The 14,346-nt window shown below is 41.7% G+C and overlaps 1 protein-coding gene across 1 annotated transcript; it reads right to left on the bottom strand.

Annotated features, from left to right (window-relative positions):
• On the bottom strand, positions 1 to 13,912 carry scube2 (signal peptide, CUB domain, EGF-like 2). The gene is made up of 22 exons (XM_030794421.1): positions 13,825 to 13,912; positions 13,419 to 13,541; positions 13,053 to 13,178; positions 12,647 to 12,781; positions 11,057 to 11,182; positions 10,839 to 10,955; positions 9,883 to 9,972; positions 9,137 to 9,253; positions 8,874 to 8,996; positions 8,365 to 8,481; positions 8,114 to 8,236; positions 7,583 to 7,702; positions 7,042 to 7,153; positions 6,178 to 6,341; positions 5,661 to 5,864; positions 2,456 to 2,626; positions 1,653 to 1,820; positions 1,352 to 1,513; positions 1,031 to 1,228; positions 610 to 762; positions 426 to 505; positions 1 to 147 (listed from the first exon to the last, which is right to left on the bottom strand). The coding sequence occupies exons 1-22, from the start codon at positions 13,910 to 13,912 to the stop codon at positions 1 to 3; spliced, it is 2,964 nt and encodes a 987-aa protein (XP_030650281.1).
• Between the last annotated feature and the right edge of the window lie 434 nt (positions 13,913 to 14,346).

The following is a 14,346-nucleotide window of genomic DNA, read 5'->3' as shown; positions in this document are numbered from 1 at the left end:
CTAGGGACGCAAAAATCTCAAAACTTTGGAGCGAAGAAACTTAATAAATGACTTTGGAAACATTTCTCTGGATTCCTGGGCTGTGTAATTGAAGAAGTTTTGTGGATGGGCAAGAACATCAAAAAGAGCCTTCATGAGCTTCTTGTCCTAAGGAGAGGATTTAAATATTTACAATGTGTTTACCAGTCTTGGGAAAATATAACACTGTACTCAAAGAGGGTAGTTGTCAAACTAAATCTCTGCATTTCACTTTCTGTCCAGAAGAGGGTACTGTTATCACATATATCTTAACAAACATGTCACTAGAGCTGCATTTTAGACTGGTGCTGCTGTCTTTAAAAAAAAAAAAAAGTCAGAACTTTACAAATGTACTGAATTATCTTTTGTAGCTTTAAAGCAATAAAAACACATTTTGTTCATCATACCTTCAGAATTTCTTGGTGATTCTCAGAGGCATATAATCTTCCATCCCTAACAATGTCTTCAATAAGCTCCTGGTAGTCCTCTGAGATAAAGCATATACATAATATTATATAACATTTTGTTCATCAGGGTCATACTGCAAAATCTGTTTAACTCCACCCTGATAAAATACCATTTTTGTCTTACCATCGTAAGTTACATAAGGCACCTGGAAGCCTTTCCCACTGTTCCCCTCATTGGATCTGAACTGGATCCAAAGTCGCTTTGAGCGAGAGGTGAAAGCAATGGGCCGTTCATACGTCTGACATGTCTCATAAGTCGTCACAGAATTCGGGAGAGCTGCCAAGAAAGGAAATAACAAATCTCTCTTACCAGTCCACTCGCACTCATACTTCCACAGTGCTCTCCCAGTAGATTTCTCTGCCCGCAGGAGACTAGGAGACTAAGAGATGACCCCCGCCCCCTCCAAACACACACACACACACACACACACATCCCCCAGCCCAGAAACTTCTTTTCGATATCACCATGTGATTAGCAATGGGCTAATTCACATACTTTAACACATGATCATTGAGAAACAATTTTACTGCTTCACAACACTTACAACTCTTCCTCATGACTAAATAGTCCCCACACTCATCCTCAATAGGGAGGTAAATCTCTGGCACCACAATGAGGATCCTGCGTTTGGGTGGAGGGTTGATAGTCCAGGTGCACTCAACATTGGCAGGATAGTTCCCTGGGTAGTTGGGGGACTCGATAAAGCCGGTGTAATCCCCCAACTCTCCTCCGCATCGCCTATCTGTGACACGACAAGACCACGTAAAATGCTTTTTATCCTTTGTGTATTGTGTATCAAAACTAATTATTTACTGTGCCATGTCAGTTATTCTCTCTCAACCCACATACATGAACCCATACTTACTTTTGCACTGCATAATGTTTGTGGAGCCATCAAAATCAGTGGTGGTGTTTCCAGGACAGGCCACACAGTAGTTCTGGCCAAACTCTGTCTGGTAGGTTCCCACAGGGCAGCGGATGCAGCGGTGTGTGCTTGTGTTGTAGTAATGCCCCGGTGAGCACTGGACTGTTGGCATAATGATGTCATATTACAGCCCGGTATCCGCGACGTACATTTAAAATCTTCTATATCGCTAAATCCAAAGTCAGAATAAAAGTTTGTGTAATTCTTCCCATTCAAAGCCTTCACAGAAAGTTGAATTTACCTTTAGTCTCACAGCTCTGAAATGACACTGCACCCTCATGCTTGGTGATGAGATTTCCTCCACATGGGAAACAGGAAGTGCGCCCCACCTCTGGTTGGTAGGTGCCCCGAGGACAAGGAAGGCATGGCACAAAGCCATCGTGAGAGTATTGCCCTGGAGAACACTGACCTGGTAGTCAAAGAAAACAGCGAGAGAAAAACAAAGCAGGGTTACTAAGCCACAGTGTAACACAGAGGATTACCCATTCAAACTGCACGGCAATGATGTAATGCAAGTTCATTATCTATGACTGCACAGCCTTTACCATGTCTCCTGGATGACTTCAGCAAACTGGCTGCTACTGATATAGTCCCACTAGTCTTTTGTTTTGTCTATCTGCAAACAGCAGAAGATGAGATCTGAGCCATAGAGACTAACTGGTTACGATAACAGTGTTTGTTAAGCAAGAACATGCTGGTGATTTTTCTCCAAGCGAGGCAGATTGGAGACTCTTTGTTGTTGTAAAAGAAACCAGGAAAAACAAGGAAGCAGGGATCCATTATTTCACACAACAAAAACATCTGCTTTCATGATTTTTATCAAGACAGGTACTCTTCCTGCCCATTCTATAACAAAAATAAAATGTCATTCATTCACACTCCTTCAAGATCTCCAAGATTAAATACACATATACAGATATTTACTTACATACAAGTACTACCAAAAGTTTTAAAAATATATCGATATTATCAAACCATAAACTTTGGTGAGGGAACATCTGAAGGTTAATAGATTTCGTGAAAGATTTCTTTATAATGTCTCACCTCCACACTCCGAAATGTTTCGAGCCCCTGCCGACCTGGGAGTTCCCCTTCCCTCGGGCCCTGGACACACCTCACATGACACCTGCCCCTCTTCATCTTGGTACGTTCCAGCGGGACACAAAACACACCTTCCCAATTCCCCGTCAAAGTACGTTCCAACGCTGCAGCTCACTGGAAGAAACCAGAGGCAAAGAGGATGAAAAGAAAGTAAACTTGAGACACTTGCACACACACATCCAGGCCCTGTTCAGAGGCCCCACATTAAGCTGTTAAAAAGGCACTGAAAATCAACCTGATACAGCTATGCCAAAAATTCAGACAAATAAGAGAACAGAGCTTTTCCACAGCTGTCTAGTACCCACATCAAACAATTTCATCCACGTGAACAATCCCATCATAAGTACCTTCTTCTTACCAAAGCAGACCACTGTGGTAGCTCAAAGGCAGTGTTTCACCTCTTACCTCACAAGAAATTATAGGGGGAGTTTTATTTAATGTTTGCTTTGTAGACTGTACTATTTAGAATAATTTATAGTGAAGCTTTCAAATGTGTTTTGCACACTCGAGAAAACAGCTGAATCTCCTTTCTAAATGGGACAAGTAAGACTGGAAAAAGTACCTTCAGATCAAAGCGATTCATTTCGGATCTTAAACCAAATGAGTGAGTAGATTTGGAAATGATCTATGTCCTGCTAACAGTGCTGTGCTCGGAAGAATCCTGCTTTCACTCAAGAAGGAATCCATGGCAATGAGGATAGTTTGACAAAAGCTTAACTGCATAGCCATTATATGCTCCTCCACAAATTGCTTGATTTTCAGAAGAAGAAAGAAAACGTAATTCTCTCAAGAGCAGTTCATTTTTTTTCCTTTTGTTTATTCTGAATGACCATGAAGAGCCACCACCACATTGTCTCCATCAGCTTTTATTTGTCAGAAAGAGAGAGGGAGAGAGAGGGAGAGAGAGAGAGAGAGAGAGAGAGAAAGAGAGAGAGCAAGAGAGGAGAGGAAAAGAGGGAGATGAAGAAAAAACCTTGAAGCTTTTCAAATGCAAAGAGGCGATTCTATTGAGTCCTCCAATTGATGGCCCAAAGAGGTTTAAAGGACCTTTCACCTCTATTCAAGTTCCCAGCTCTTGCCTATTTGATGACATAGGCAAACACTATGGTATCACAGTGGTAAGGAGCTGAACCCAATAAAAGGGGTCAGGACTGTGAATCCCCCTATTCACTGAAGCCCAATCGCTGCTTGCGCCTATCAGGCAAGAGCCCAAACAGCTGATGCTAATTGATTCCCATGGTGTCGCCGAAGTCAATTCTCTCTAGCAATTCACTGGCTGGGGTCACGCAAAGTGGCCCTGTCTGAGGAGGAATGTGGCACTTAAACTACTCGCTTGAATAAACAGCAGTCCGAAATGTCTGCCCCACAAAAATAAACACCCAAACAATAACTAACACGTTTATTGAGAAAAGGGATGTCAGCAAAAGCACAAATTTAAACAAACACAGTGGGTTTCAGTTACTTGTATCAGTCTAGCGCTGCTTTTGATGGGTTGTTTTCCGTTCTCTTATACTTCCACCCAAACTCTAGTTAATCATTTTGTCTCCCATCAGTATGGTAATTTTAATCACGTCTAGAGACTTCCGTATTTACATTTCTTCTTAACAAAAGGGATTTAGCCCTTGGTTCATTTTGTCAAAACAATCTGATGGCACTGATTCACCACATACAAGAGGAATGAGTGCATCTTTTTTAGGTACACAGATAAAAGACTGTTGAGCGGGAGGGAGAAGAGTAAGTAGGTACTATTTTCCTTCCTTGAGGCAGTGGCCATGTTGATGTGGGGATTTTCCCCACTCCTGCAGTAAGAACAAGTCCCACTGGGATTCACAATGGAGTGGGCAAACTGAAAAGGCTAAACTGCACTTAGTGAGCCGAGCCAGTGGGGGAGGTGGGAATGGGCGGAAAAATATAGCTCCTTTTAGAAAGGGGGTTAAGGCTCTCGTTCAGTGGCTCTTAAAAACTGCACATTCATGGTCTTACTCATCCATTCAGTTGCTTAATGATGATCTCCATTTGCCCTGTAGGAATGGTAGTATGAGGGAAAATATTTACTCTCTAGCCAATTCTGTTGAAAATATACGTAAGTTGCAAAATGTATCACAGAAAAAAAAATGTACTCAGAAAAGCCAACTGTAAACACTGTTTTAAAGAGTGCAACTTAAAGGTGTCGCCATGCCTTGATTTCTAAACAGCTCAAAACTGCACACATGGCTGTGAGGCTCTTTGTGAAACTATTAGAGAGGGGGCTCCTCGCCGCTGGTTCTCTCTCTCTCTCTCTCTCTCTCTCTCTCGTCCACTCGATTCTCATTCTTGAGAGGAGGCTCTCAGAACTAGAACTGATCAAACGCATAAAACCCCCTCCCTGGTCCAGTCCATTACAGTACTCAGACCCTGTCTAACACTCAGAGCAGTCAACTGCAGTTTTGCGTAAAGCTCTCTGATGCTTTAAACACACTGGCCAGGAGACAGAGAAAAAATGATAAAAGCTAAGCGCTGTAAGGCTGTCAGCCAAACAAACTCACCCAAACAAACTCAGATATACCTTCCCCCTATAATGCTGACGGTTGGCATAATGTTATTCCTTATGATCATTATAATATGACTATTAAGACAAAAAGATCAAGCTTCAGGAACCTCAGCCACTAGGGAGACTGAGGTTAGTTGTGTGGGAAATATTTCTATCTGCCTATGTCTACTGAGCTCACTTAACATGTTAATGAAAACATAAGGGACTGCTGTACCTCATAAAACTCAACTTTTGAGGTACTTTTTCCAAAGGAGCCTGTGAGACAGAGCTCAATTTGTGTAAAAAACATTGTACATGGCAGCCTTCAGATATTTCAATGCCAGCCTTCTCTCTCTGTTCAGGGCTTTCTATTCACAGAGGAGTAGAACTCTACCCTCTGGCAGGAGCCTGGGGCAGCCCTGTGTTCTGCAAGCTCCTTCTGCACAAACCACACTGTTCAAAACCAAATATAACATTGACCATACCTGCACAAAAGCCATTCAAGGCAGTCAAAATGCAGCATTCACCATTTCCATATGTGTCTCTCATTCAGGAGTGACGGGACAGAAAAGGCTGGAAATAAAGGTGCTCTCCCATAGGAGAAGAGTGGGAAGAGGCTCTCAGATGTTAACTGCTCACCACAAATCTTGTCAACCAGCACCTGTCCTGTGCTACAGTGCTCAGGTAGGTCAGCAGGTCGGCTCATCTTCTTCGCCAACTCATACTCAGAACCAGCGAAGTGCAGGTGGAACTGTTCTCTGTTTATTGACTTGCGCAGGGTACGTATTGTCTTCCGTAGCCGCTTCTCAGAACGGCGTCGCGCACAACTGAGATCACAGCCATCTGCTGAGAGAAAACACTCAATTCATCCATAACTACATATATATACATACAAATACTAACAACATAGTACAGTTACAAGAACACACACACACCTCTTGTAAAAAAAAAAAAAGACAAAAAGCACCCAGATCCAAATGTGAATTAACTATCCCCAAAGCACCCTCCACCTACTCGGCCACCTCAAAACAGGAGATACTTTCGACTGCTGACATGTTTAGTAACACAGATGAGAGCAAAGAAAGGAGGAGCAAGCAAAGCAGTAAGATGCAGAAGAAGGCTGAAGCTCCGGTAGAGTCAACACAGCAAAACTAACCTGTTACCTCCTCTACGTTCACATCAAGCTCAAACTCAGCCGTGATGGAAGAGCCCTCCTCCTCGCCTGCCTTCCGGCCGTGACGACTGCGCAGCCGCCTGCCTATAGAGCTGCAGCGCAGGCTAACAAAGCTGAATTGGACATTTTCTGTGTGCAAGGGTTTCCTGTCTATGGACACACACAAAACTCTATGTCCAAATACACACAGACAGAAAACAAACTTTATAATTTAATATCTTGTTGATATGGAGGGTTCCCTCTTCGTGTCACTGTATCAGAAAAATTATACCTCTGGTCATTAGAATAAAAAAACACTTCTTTTTTTCTCTACTTCATTCTGCCACTGAATAAGAAAGCAATGAAAAATAACAGAGGGACAAGAAATCCTTTACAGCATTTGCCTCTAAAAGAAGACATTGAAGGATGTAAAATACCATGCTGCGACCCTTTTCAGAACCAGACTGATCCAACAATCAGTGGTCAGTTTGATTGATGGCTGGGTAGGACCCTGGTGAAAGGCATGCTATGGCTAATTTCATTTTGCCCTGCCACTACTGGACAATGTGAAGAGACATTCAAAACATCCAGCCCAGTCTGGTCCACTTCCCCAGTGATTCTAAGATTACTCTCTTGAATGTCTCCCTTTTTAACATTATGTTTAACCGGGCACAAAGTCTGGTTTGTTTTGTCTGGCACGAGAACTGCGGTCACTGTGAAGTAAACATATATTTGTAAACATATAAATTTTTGCACAGAATACATTTAAGGCTTGCACATTTCGGTCTTTTAATTGTTTACTGAGACATTTGCAGGACAGGGATGGATCCAGCACTCTTGCTGCTCTGAGGCCGGTTTGTACCTGACAGAGCTGTATTGAAGCCTTCTTTCAGTTTCTCCTGACTCCGTTTGAGATTGCACTTTCCCTGACTAGACTTAAACGTTGCAATGGTTTTGATTCGTAGTGTGGAAGTAGCATCTGAACCTGGATCGAGAGAGAGAAGTGAAGAAATTCTGTTTCCAAAGGCATAAAAGTGGTAATATGCAATTATTAAATATTCCTGGATTCATTTAAAACCATATACAAATGGTATGTGACTTAACAGCATCCGTCCTTGTTAGTGTTTTTTTTTTTCAGCCCAAGAGCAGCAGGGCGTATAACCTATGATGTGTACTTACCCAGGCAATATGATCCACTCTCATTCCATTGTCCTCCAGTCAGGCAGGGTAAAGGCATTCCACAGGTCACTGTGTAGGAATCCTCAGCTCCTGCAAATGCACATGAGGGCATGAGAGCACCAGTGAGACAGAAAGACCGCGGAACAATGGCAAGGACATTCTGTGCAAACAGATGGTGTGTCACAACTTAACAAACCAACGAAGGCACCAGCGGAACAGGTCTACTTACCACTGCTGATGTGAATCTGAGACTGACAGCTGAGATAGCAATGGTCACCTCCTCCCTGCTTTGTGCAGTTCAGGGTGGGTCTAGCAGGTGGTATCACAGCAGGGGAAAAACCTTCGACTTCTGGATAAAAATCATAACACACTCACAGGTAAACAAACACCTCCCTGTGGAGGAGATGAGGGCGCTAAAAGGAGGAGGAGGAGGTCAGAGAGACCGACATCACAAAGCTCATTGGGGTAAACACATCAAGCAAGGAAACAGATGGAGCTTAAGAAGTCTCAGTCACTTAGGAGACTGAAGTTAGTTTTGTTGGAAATCTCATTTATCGGCAGAGGCACAAAGAGTCAGAGCATGAGGTAAAGAGAATGAAAGACAAAGTATCTCCTGTTTTTAGCTTTTCATGGATTCAAAACAACGTGTGGGAGGACACAAATGATTTTCAATTGAGTTCATTCAGATCCCTAGCACACAGATGAATATCAGATGAATATCAGATTAGAAGCTCATAGGTGTATTAAAGTACAATCTTACCAATGCAGTCCTTCTTGTTCCAGTGCAGTTTGTAACCAGGGTGGCAATGACATTCAAACCCTCCCATTGTATTCTCACAACGGTGTTCACAACCTCCATTATTTACACTGCACTCGTTTATGTCTGAAGAAAGAACACAACACAGTATCTCTGAACATCTCTGAGCACCATTTCAGGCCATGTTACAAATGAATACCCACTCGGTTACACCTACATTTATTCACTGAATTCAATACTTTGTGTGGTCTTACCTCCGCAATGAGCAAGGCCATAGAGGGTGTAGCCTTTGTTGCACACACACTGGAAACTACCAGGTGAGTTCACACAAGTATGGTCACATGTTCTCTCAAAGAAGCACTCATCAATATCTGTGATCAATCAGAAACAATGAGGACAGAGAAACCTTCATAGAAAAGTACCAATAAATCACAAACCCTCTGAGTTATAGTTTAAAAAACATTGACTAAGAATAGTAAAGACAATAAGAGTGTTGTTTAATAACAGTGTGGAGAAGTGCATTCCGCTGAGAGGTTGTATCAAGGGGAACCTGTGCGCTTTCACAGAACTGTATTTTTAGAGCTAAGCTTTATACTCGCTCCATCTTAAGGATCTTCAAAGGCATCCAGCAAGTCGAAACTGGCACTGTTCAATCAGCTCCCAGCCTTTCTTATCTCCCTTTCTAACTCCACGCCCCTGCCCCCACACTGTCATACTGAATATGAGGAGTGATGTTGGACATGGGTGGGGGGGGGGGGCTTACCCTGGCATGAGCGCTCATCTGTGAGCAGTTTAAAACCCTTCCGGCAGCTGCACTCAAAGCTGCCGATGGTGTTTCTGCAGAAGTGGTCACAGCCGCCATTGTGGAGCTCACATTCATCTATGTCTGAGGTACAAAGAAGAGCATGTCTTTAATGGAACCGGATAAATCTAATACAAACACAGCTGAGAGCTAGCAATGGCTAATGAAGACTATTCTGTATGAAAGAGACATTGAGGCGCCTATTGAAAACAGCAGTGTCTGACCTTTGCAGGTTTTGCCATCAGGCTGAAGGGTGAAGCCAATGGGACAAGTACATCGTACACCTGTGGATGTGTCCTTACAGGTGCAGTCACAGCCCCCATTGTTCACAGCACACGTCTCTGAAAGCACAATTCAACAGCTGAAGTAGAAGCCTTTGGAAACCCTGTCTTACTACAGCATAATGTATGTAATCAGCACCTAGGAAACACCAGGTGATGATAAGTACTGAAGATCAACTCTGTGAAACATCAATAAATGGATCATTCGAATGATGATGTGTTCGATAACAACTTCTAAGGTCATATCATAAACATTGAAAGGTCACTGTTTCTCCACAGAGGGGAGAGTTTCTGGCACAGAAACACAGAGAACACTATGTCAGAGACTATCAGTTCAAAAATAGACCAGGATGATTGTCAGAGCTTTACAGTAGACCTTCATACCTTCCTACCCCTGCAGTGAGTAAAAAAACATGTGAAATGTACCATACGGTCACCAGGACATATTTTACAGGAGAGATATCAGAAGTGAGAAAGTAAAGGTTCTCCAGTCATTTCACAGTTTGCTCTAAAAGGTGTGGGTGGAATGCTCTGCACTGCTGTGCGACAACTCTCTATCTACCTAAACACACATTTCACCGCAGTTCCCTATCGCTTCCTCCTGAAATGTTTATCACTGGATAATTGAGTGTATTCATACCGTCCGCTTATCCCACAAAATCACTCTGCACATAAGAGAAGAGCTTTACCCATGAGTAATCGTCGCTTGACGCGTTTGTCCACTTCGGCAAGCGAGGTGGCGTTGTGATCTGAGGTGTCAGCAGCTGCTTCATCCCTTTCTGAAATAGATATGTCACAGAATATCAGCTCTGAGATCTCACAAATGTTTCTCTATCTCCCTTTCTCACAGGCACATTTCACTGTACACAGAAACAATTTGTCCTTCTCAGCATATGTATAAACAGAGGCATGTTTATGCCTAAATATACAATTAACTAAGGTTACCTGAATTATGCAATATCATGAATGTAGATATACACCAAAACAGACTCCAAAATTCATATACACAGTAACGTTTTGCTTGTAACATGGCAAATCAAGTACAGTGTTTATCACAACAGTGATGTGCTTGGATGAACATCTACTCTGACTTACGTTTAACAAGCCAAACATTTGAGATAAGTGTGGAAAATGCAGTAAATACAGCAGTGAATGCAGGTCAACAGCAGACCTCCCTCATAGTCTGTCTCTATGTAACCACTGCAATGTTTACACTTGACTCATGTTCACATTGTATGCTATGAACGCGATAAAGCAGAAAAATCATGGACAATGCTGGTAAGATGGAGCAGGAGACAAGGCTAGTGTAATCCTGGAGCCCACACACAGCACTAAAGGAACAGACACAGCCTGCAGGCTCCAGCTGTTGCTCTTCACTATCTGATGTGAGATCTTTATCACACACTCTATGTTGAATCGGAGGAAGGACAGATCAGCTATGAGCAGAGCTCCAATCCGTGCTAAGAGAATAAAGTTGTTTTATCCACAGACTTGCAGGCAAATTCAATAATCATGTAGGGTTTCAGAGTGAGACATAAATAAAGGGGAGATACTACTGAGGCTGAAAAAGACGGGGGGGGGGGCTGAAATGGATGGGAGCCGTGGTTGTAGCTGTCGAGTCGTCTCGACTTCAACTTGGCCTTACCTATACAGGATCTCCCATCTGCATGCAGGGCATACCTCGCATGACACCTGCATATAGGACCCTGCTCAGTGTCTTCACAGATGTGCTGACAGCCCCCGTTGCCATGGTTACAGGTTACTATAGCAACAACATAAACAGAGTCAAATCAACAAATTGGTCATGTGCTTCCAGTGGTATTTCTCAGCTCAATGGTGCTTCAGAATTGTATTCACACGTACAGATACAGCCTCTTTGGTTTTTGGCCAGCTCAAATCCTGGCCTGCACTCACAGGCCACACCCCCTTTGGGTGTCTCCTTGCAGATGTGTGCACAACCATGCTCCTTATTCATACAGCTGAGACCCTCTGTAAATAAGAGAAATAGTTTAAGGTTCACATGGAAAAGATAGTCAGTTTTGTGTTACCACGTATTTATATGAATATTATGTTTTTTGCTGTTTTTTTACTGTGCTATATTGGTAGAAAGGTTGGTTTGGTGATAACACATACTCTACTATAAAAATCTTTGGTTTGTGTCACTGTAATAACACTGAGATTCTTTTCTTTTTACAAAGAAACATATGGTGTTACAATAATTTGAACAAAATTCTTAACAGCATGCCACGGTTAGCATTTTCATAATAGTTTGAGTAAACAATGTTTTAAGGGGTTTGATGTATTCTACCACTGAAGTGGAGCAGAGCCAATATTGTGGAATAAAAAATAGTGTCAGTTGGGCTAGTTCAGCTTCATTCATGAATATTAGAAAGAGGTGGGATTGAAAGAGAGGCAAAAAATGGGGACAAAAGCTGCCTCAAAGACTTGAACTTCAGAGAAAAGAGAAAAACGGCAAGCAAAACTGTCCGATTAAACAACTAAGACTGCTAAATTAAAAGAAAACACACAATATATCCATGTTTTAAGAAAAAACTCAAAAAGCCTTCTGAGCAATCTCTAGCAAGCTTTTGAGCATTAAAACAACAGTTATGCTAACTGTCATAATTCACACTCATTCCAAACACAGAGTAGCACACATAAGCTACTTCACTCCTGATTCCTTTCATTTATTCAATAAATATCGTTTACTGCTAGCCTACCATCAAAAGCACCCCAGCAATTACTCCAGAGGGCAAGGTCTCCCCATTCAAGTTACAACCCTGTGGATGTGCTCACAGGATTTGGTAAGTTTGGCAAAAGAAACCCAATGGGGTGGAAAACCCTGCAAACTTGGTTCAATTTACAGAGGAAAACAACAATACTTGCAACTCAGAAGCTTCAGACACATAAAAAGGTGCTTTATTCTCATCTATGACACTGACAACAAAGCCCAGAGTGTTGCAGTTATTAACTTGTTTTGTTCCCCAGAACATGGGCTCCGTTTCCCACAGCATGAGTTCTTTAGAGCAGGAGCACTATAGATAATGCCACAGAAAGAAAACCCAACTTAAAAGCTGTCATCGTCTATTGGGCTGTCAATCACATTAGTATTTGTGAACATACATGAATTAACTTCATTTTATCTACCCCTTTGCTGACACAGCTTAACAGTACCTTTACAAACACTCCTATGGACATTCAAATATAATTTTCAAAGTATTTCCATCAAAATATCATTGCATACCACGTTTTCTGTAAGGCAGGTTTGAGTACTTTTTTTTCCTTTTACACAAAGTTGCTGTGTATTAAACCTTGAAGTTTTAAATGAAGGGAGATTCCATCTCACTCATCATAACTCATCCAAAATTTCCAGCCTCAGGGAACTTTCTATATAGAGATTCGCCGAGGAGATGGGGGGGTTTACACTCCTATACGTGTGTTTGTGGTACTCACCCACAGACCGATGGATGCATGTGTGCTGGTTGTCACTTAAGAAAAAGCCTTCCTTACAGCGGCACTCATAGCTACCCATGGTGTTGACGCACACATGCTGACAGCCACCATTGTTGAAGACACATTCGTCAACATCTTTGAGGAAAATAACACAACAGAATTCTGACCACATTTTCTGGAAAAACTCAGACTCCTCAGTACTTTCACGAAAAGATTTCCTCTGTGCAGTTTCAAACGAATATTACGATATATATGGTCATATTAAGCAATATTTACTGTACAGGGCTTCACCTCTAAGTTTCCATCACAGTGTTTTTTTTAATCGCTTACTGCTTGGAAGAACATTATCCTATCGCAAATTTCAACTAATTTCCAAGAGTAAACATAACTTTATTTTATTCCTTACCGAGACAGTTATGTCCATCGTGTGCCAAATTGAATCCATCGTAGCAAGTGCATCGATAATTGCCTGGTATGTTGTTACATTCGTGCACACAACCACCGTTGAACTCGATGTCGCATTCATCAATGTCTGGGAAACGGATTCAGATTTGATAAATTTCTGTATTCATTGCTGTATAGTAAAGAATTTGTCTATTCATTACAGTATGAAATAATGCCGATGCAAATTGCAACATCTAACATTAATTTTATTAAAACGCAAACCAAATTTAATTTTTACTCCTCTATGACATCTTACGACAGTGTGATCTGACCTGAGCTGAATATAAACTCAGTCTTACTACTGTGATTGGTAAGGAGAGAACGTTACCTTCACAATGTTTACCGTCCCCTTTAAAGCCCGATTTACATGTGCACTTGTAAGATGCTTGAGTATTTTGACAAATAGCATCAATGTGACAACCATCACTTCCCTCAGCACATTGGTCGGCATCTGTATTTTAACAGCAGGCAAAAATGCATGAACAGAGTAACAATTATATTACCACAACAAATCTGTGTGATGAGACAAGACACGTGTTTCTGTAAAGGAACGCTTCTGCAGTAGAAGATACTCTAGAAAACGCTGCTATTATTACACTTAACTTTCCTAAGTGAATAATAAACATACAAGAACATTGAGAAATCCAGGCGCAGCAGAAAACAAAGCGCAAATAAATTCCACGTATTTCAAACTCGTGCGTAAAGAGGTGGGCTTACAAAGTGAGGAATCTTACCACTATTCTGAGGAAGTGCGGCGCTTTGGCGAGTATTTAACAAGAGTAAAAACAAACAGAAGTCCCTTGCAATACAAATAGCTCCCATGGTGATATGATCCAAGTTTAGAAGTATCCTCAAAAAGAAGCGTTTACACTGAGGAGGTGCAAGAGTATACGCCTCATTTTCATTCTAGTTTGTCAATCGACTTGCGACAACGAGAGGTTTAAAGGAAGAGGGTGAAAGGGAGAGAGAGAGCGAGAAAGAGCTCTGTGTGTGTGTGTGTGTGTGTGTGTAAATGGGAGGGGGGAGAAGCAGACGTTTTCGCTATTGATCTCTTTTAGGCAATTTCATATGGGGCAGAGCTGACCCTAGTCACACAAAATTCACTTCTTTGGGGGTGAAAATCATATGTAGTTTTAATGCACAGAGAAGAATTCCAGTTTGAATTCGTTAAACGTTAATTCCAGTGATGTCTTAAAATTTGTATGAAAGTGTTATATTATATTATATTATATTATATTATATTATATTATATTATG

This window comes from Chanos chanos, chromosome 2, assembly GCF_902362185.1.
Source record: "Chanos chanos chromosome 2, fChaCha1.1, whole genome shotgun sequence".
NCBI lineage: Eukaryota > Metazoa > Chordata > Actinopteri > Gonorynchiformes > Chanidae > Chanos > Chanos chanos.
The sequence above is the reverse complement of the archived record's forward strand: the minus strand, read 5'-3'. Positions and strand labels throughout refer to the sequence as shown.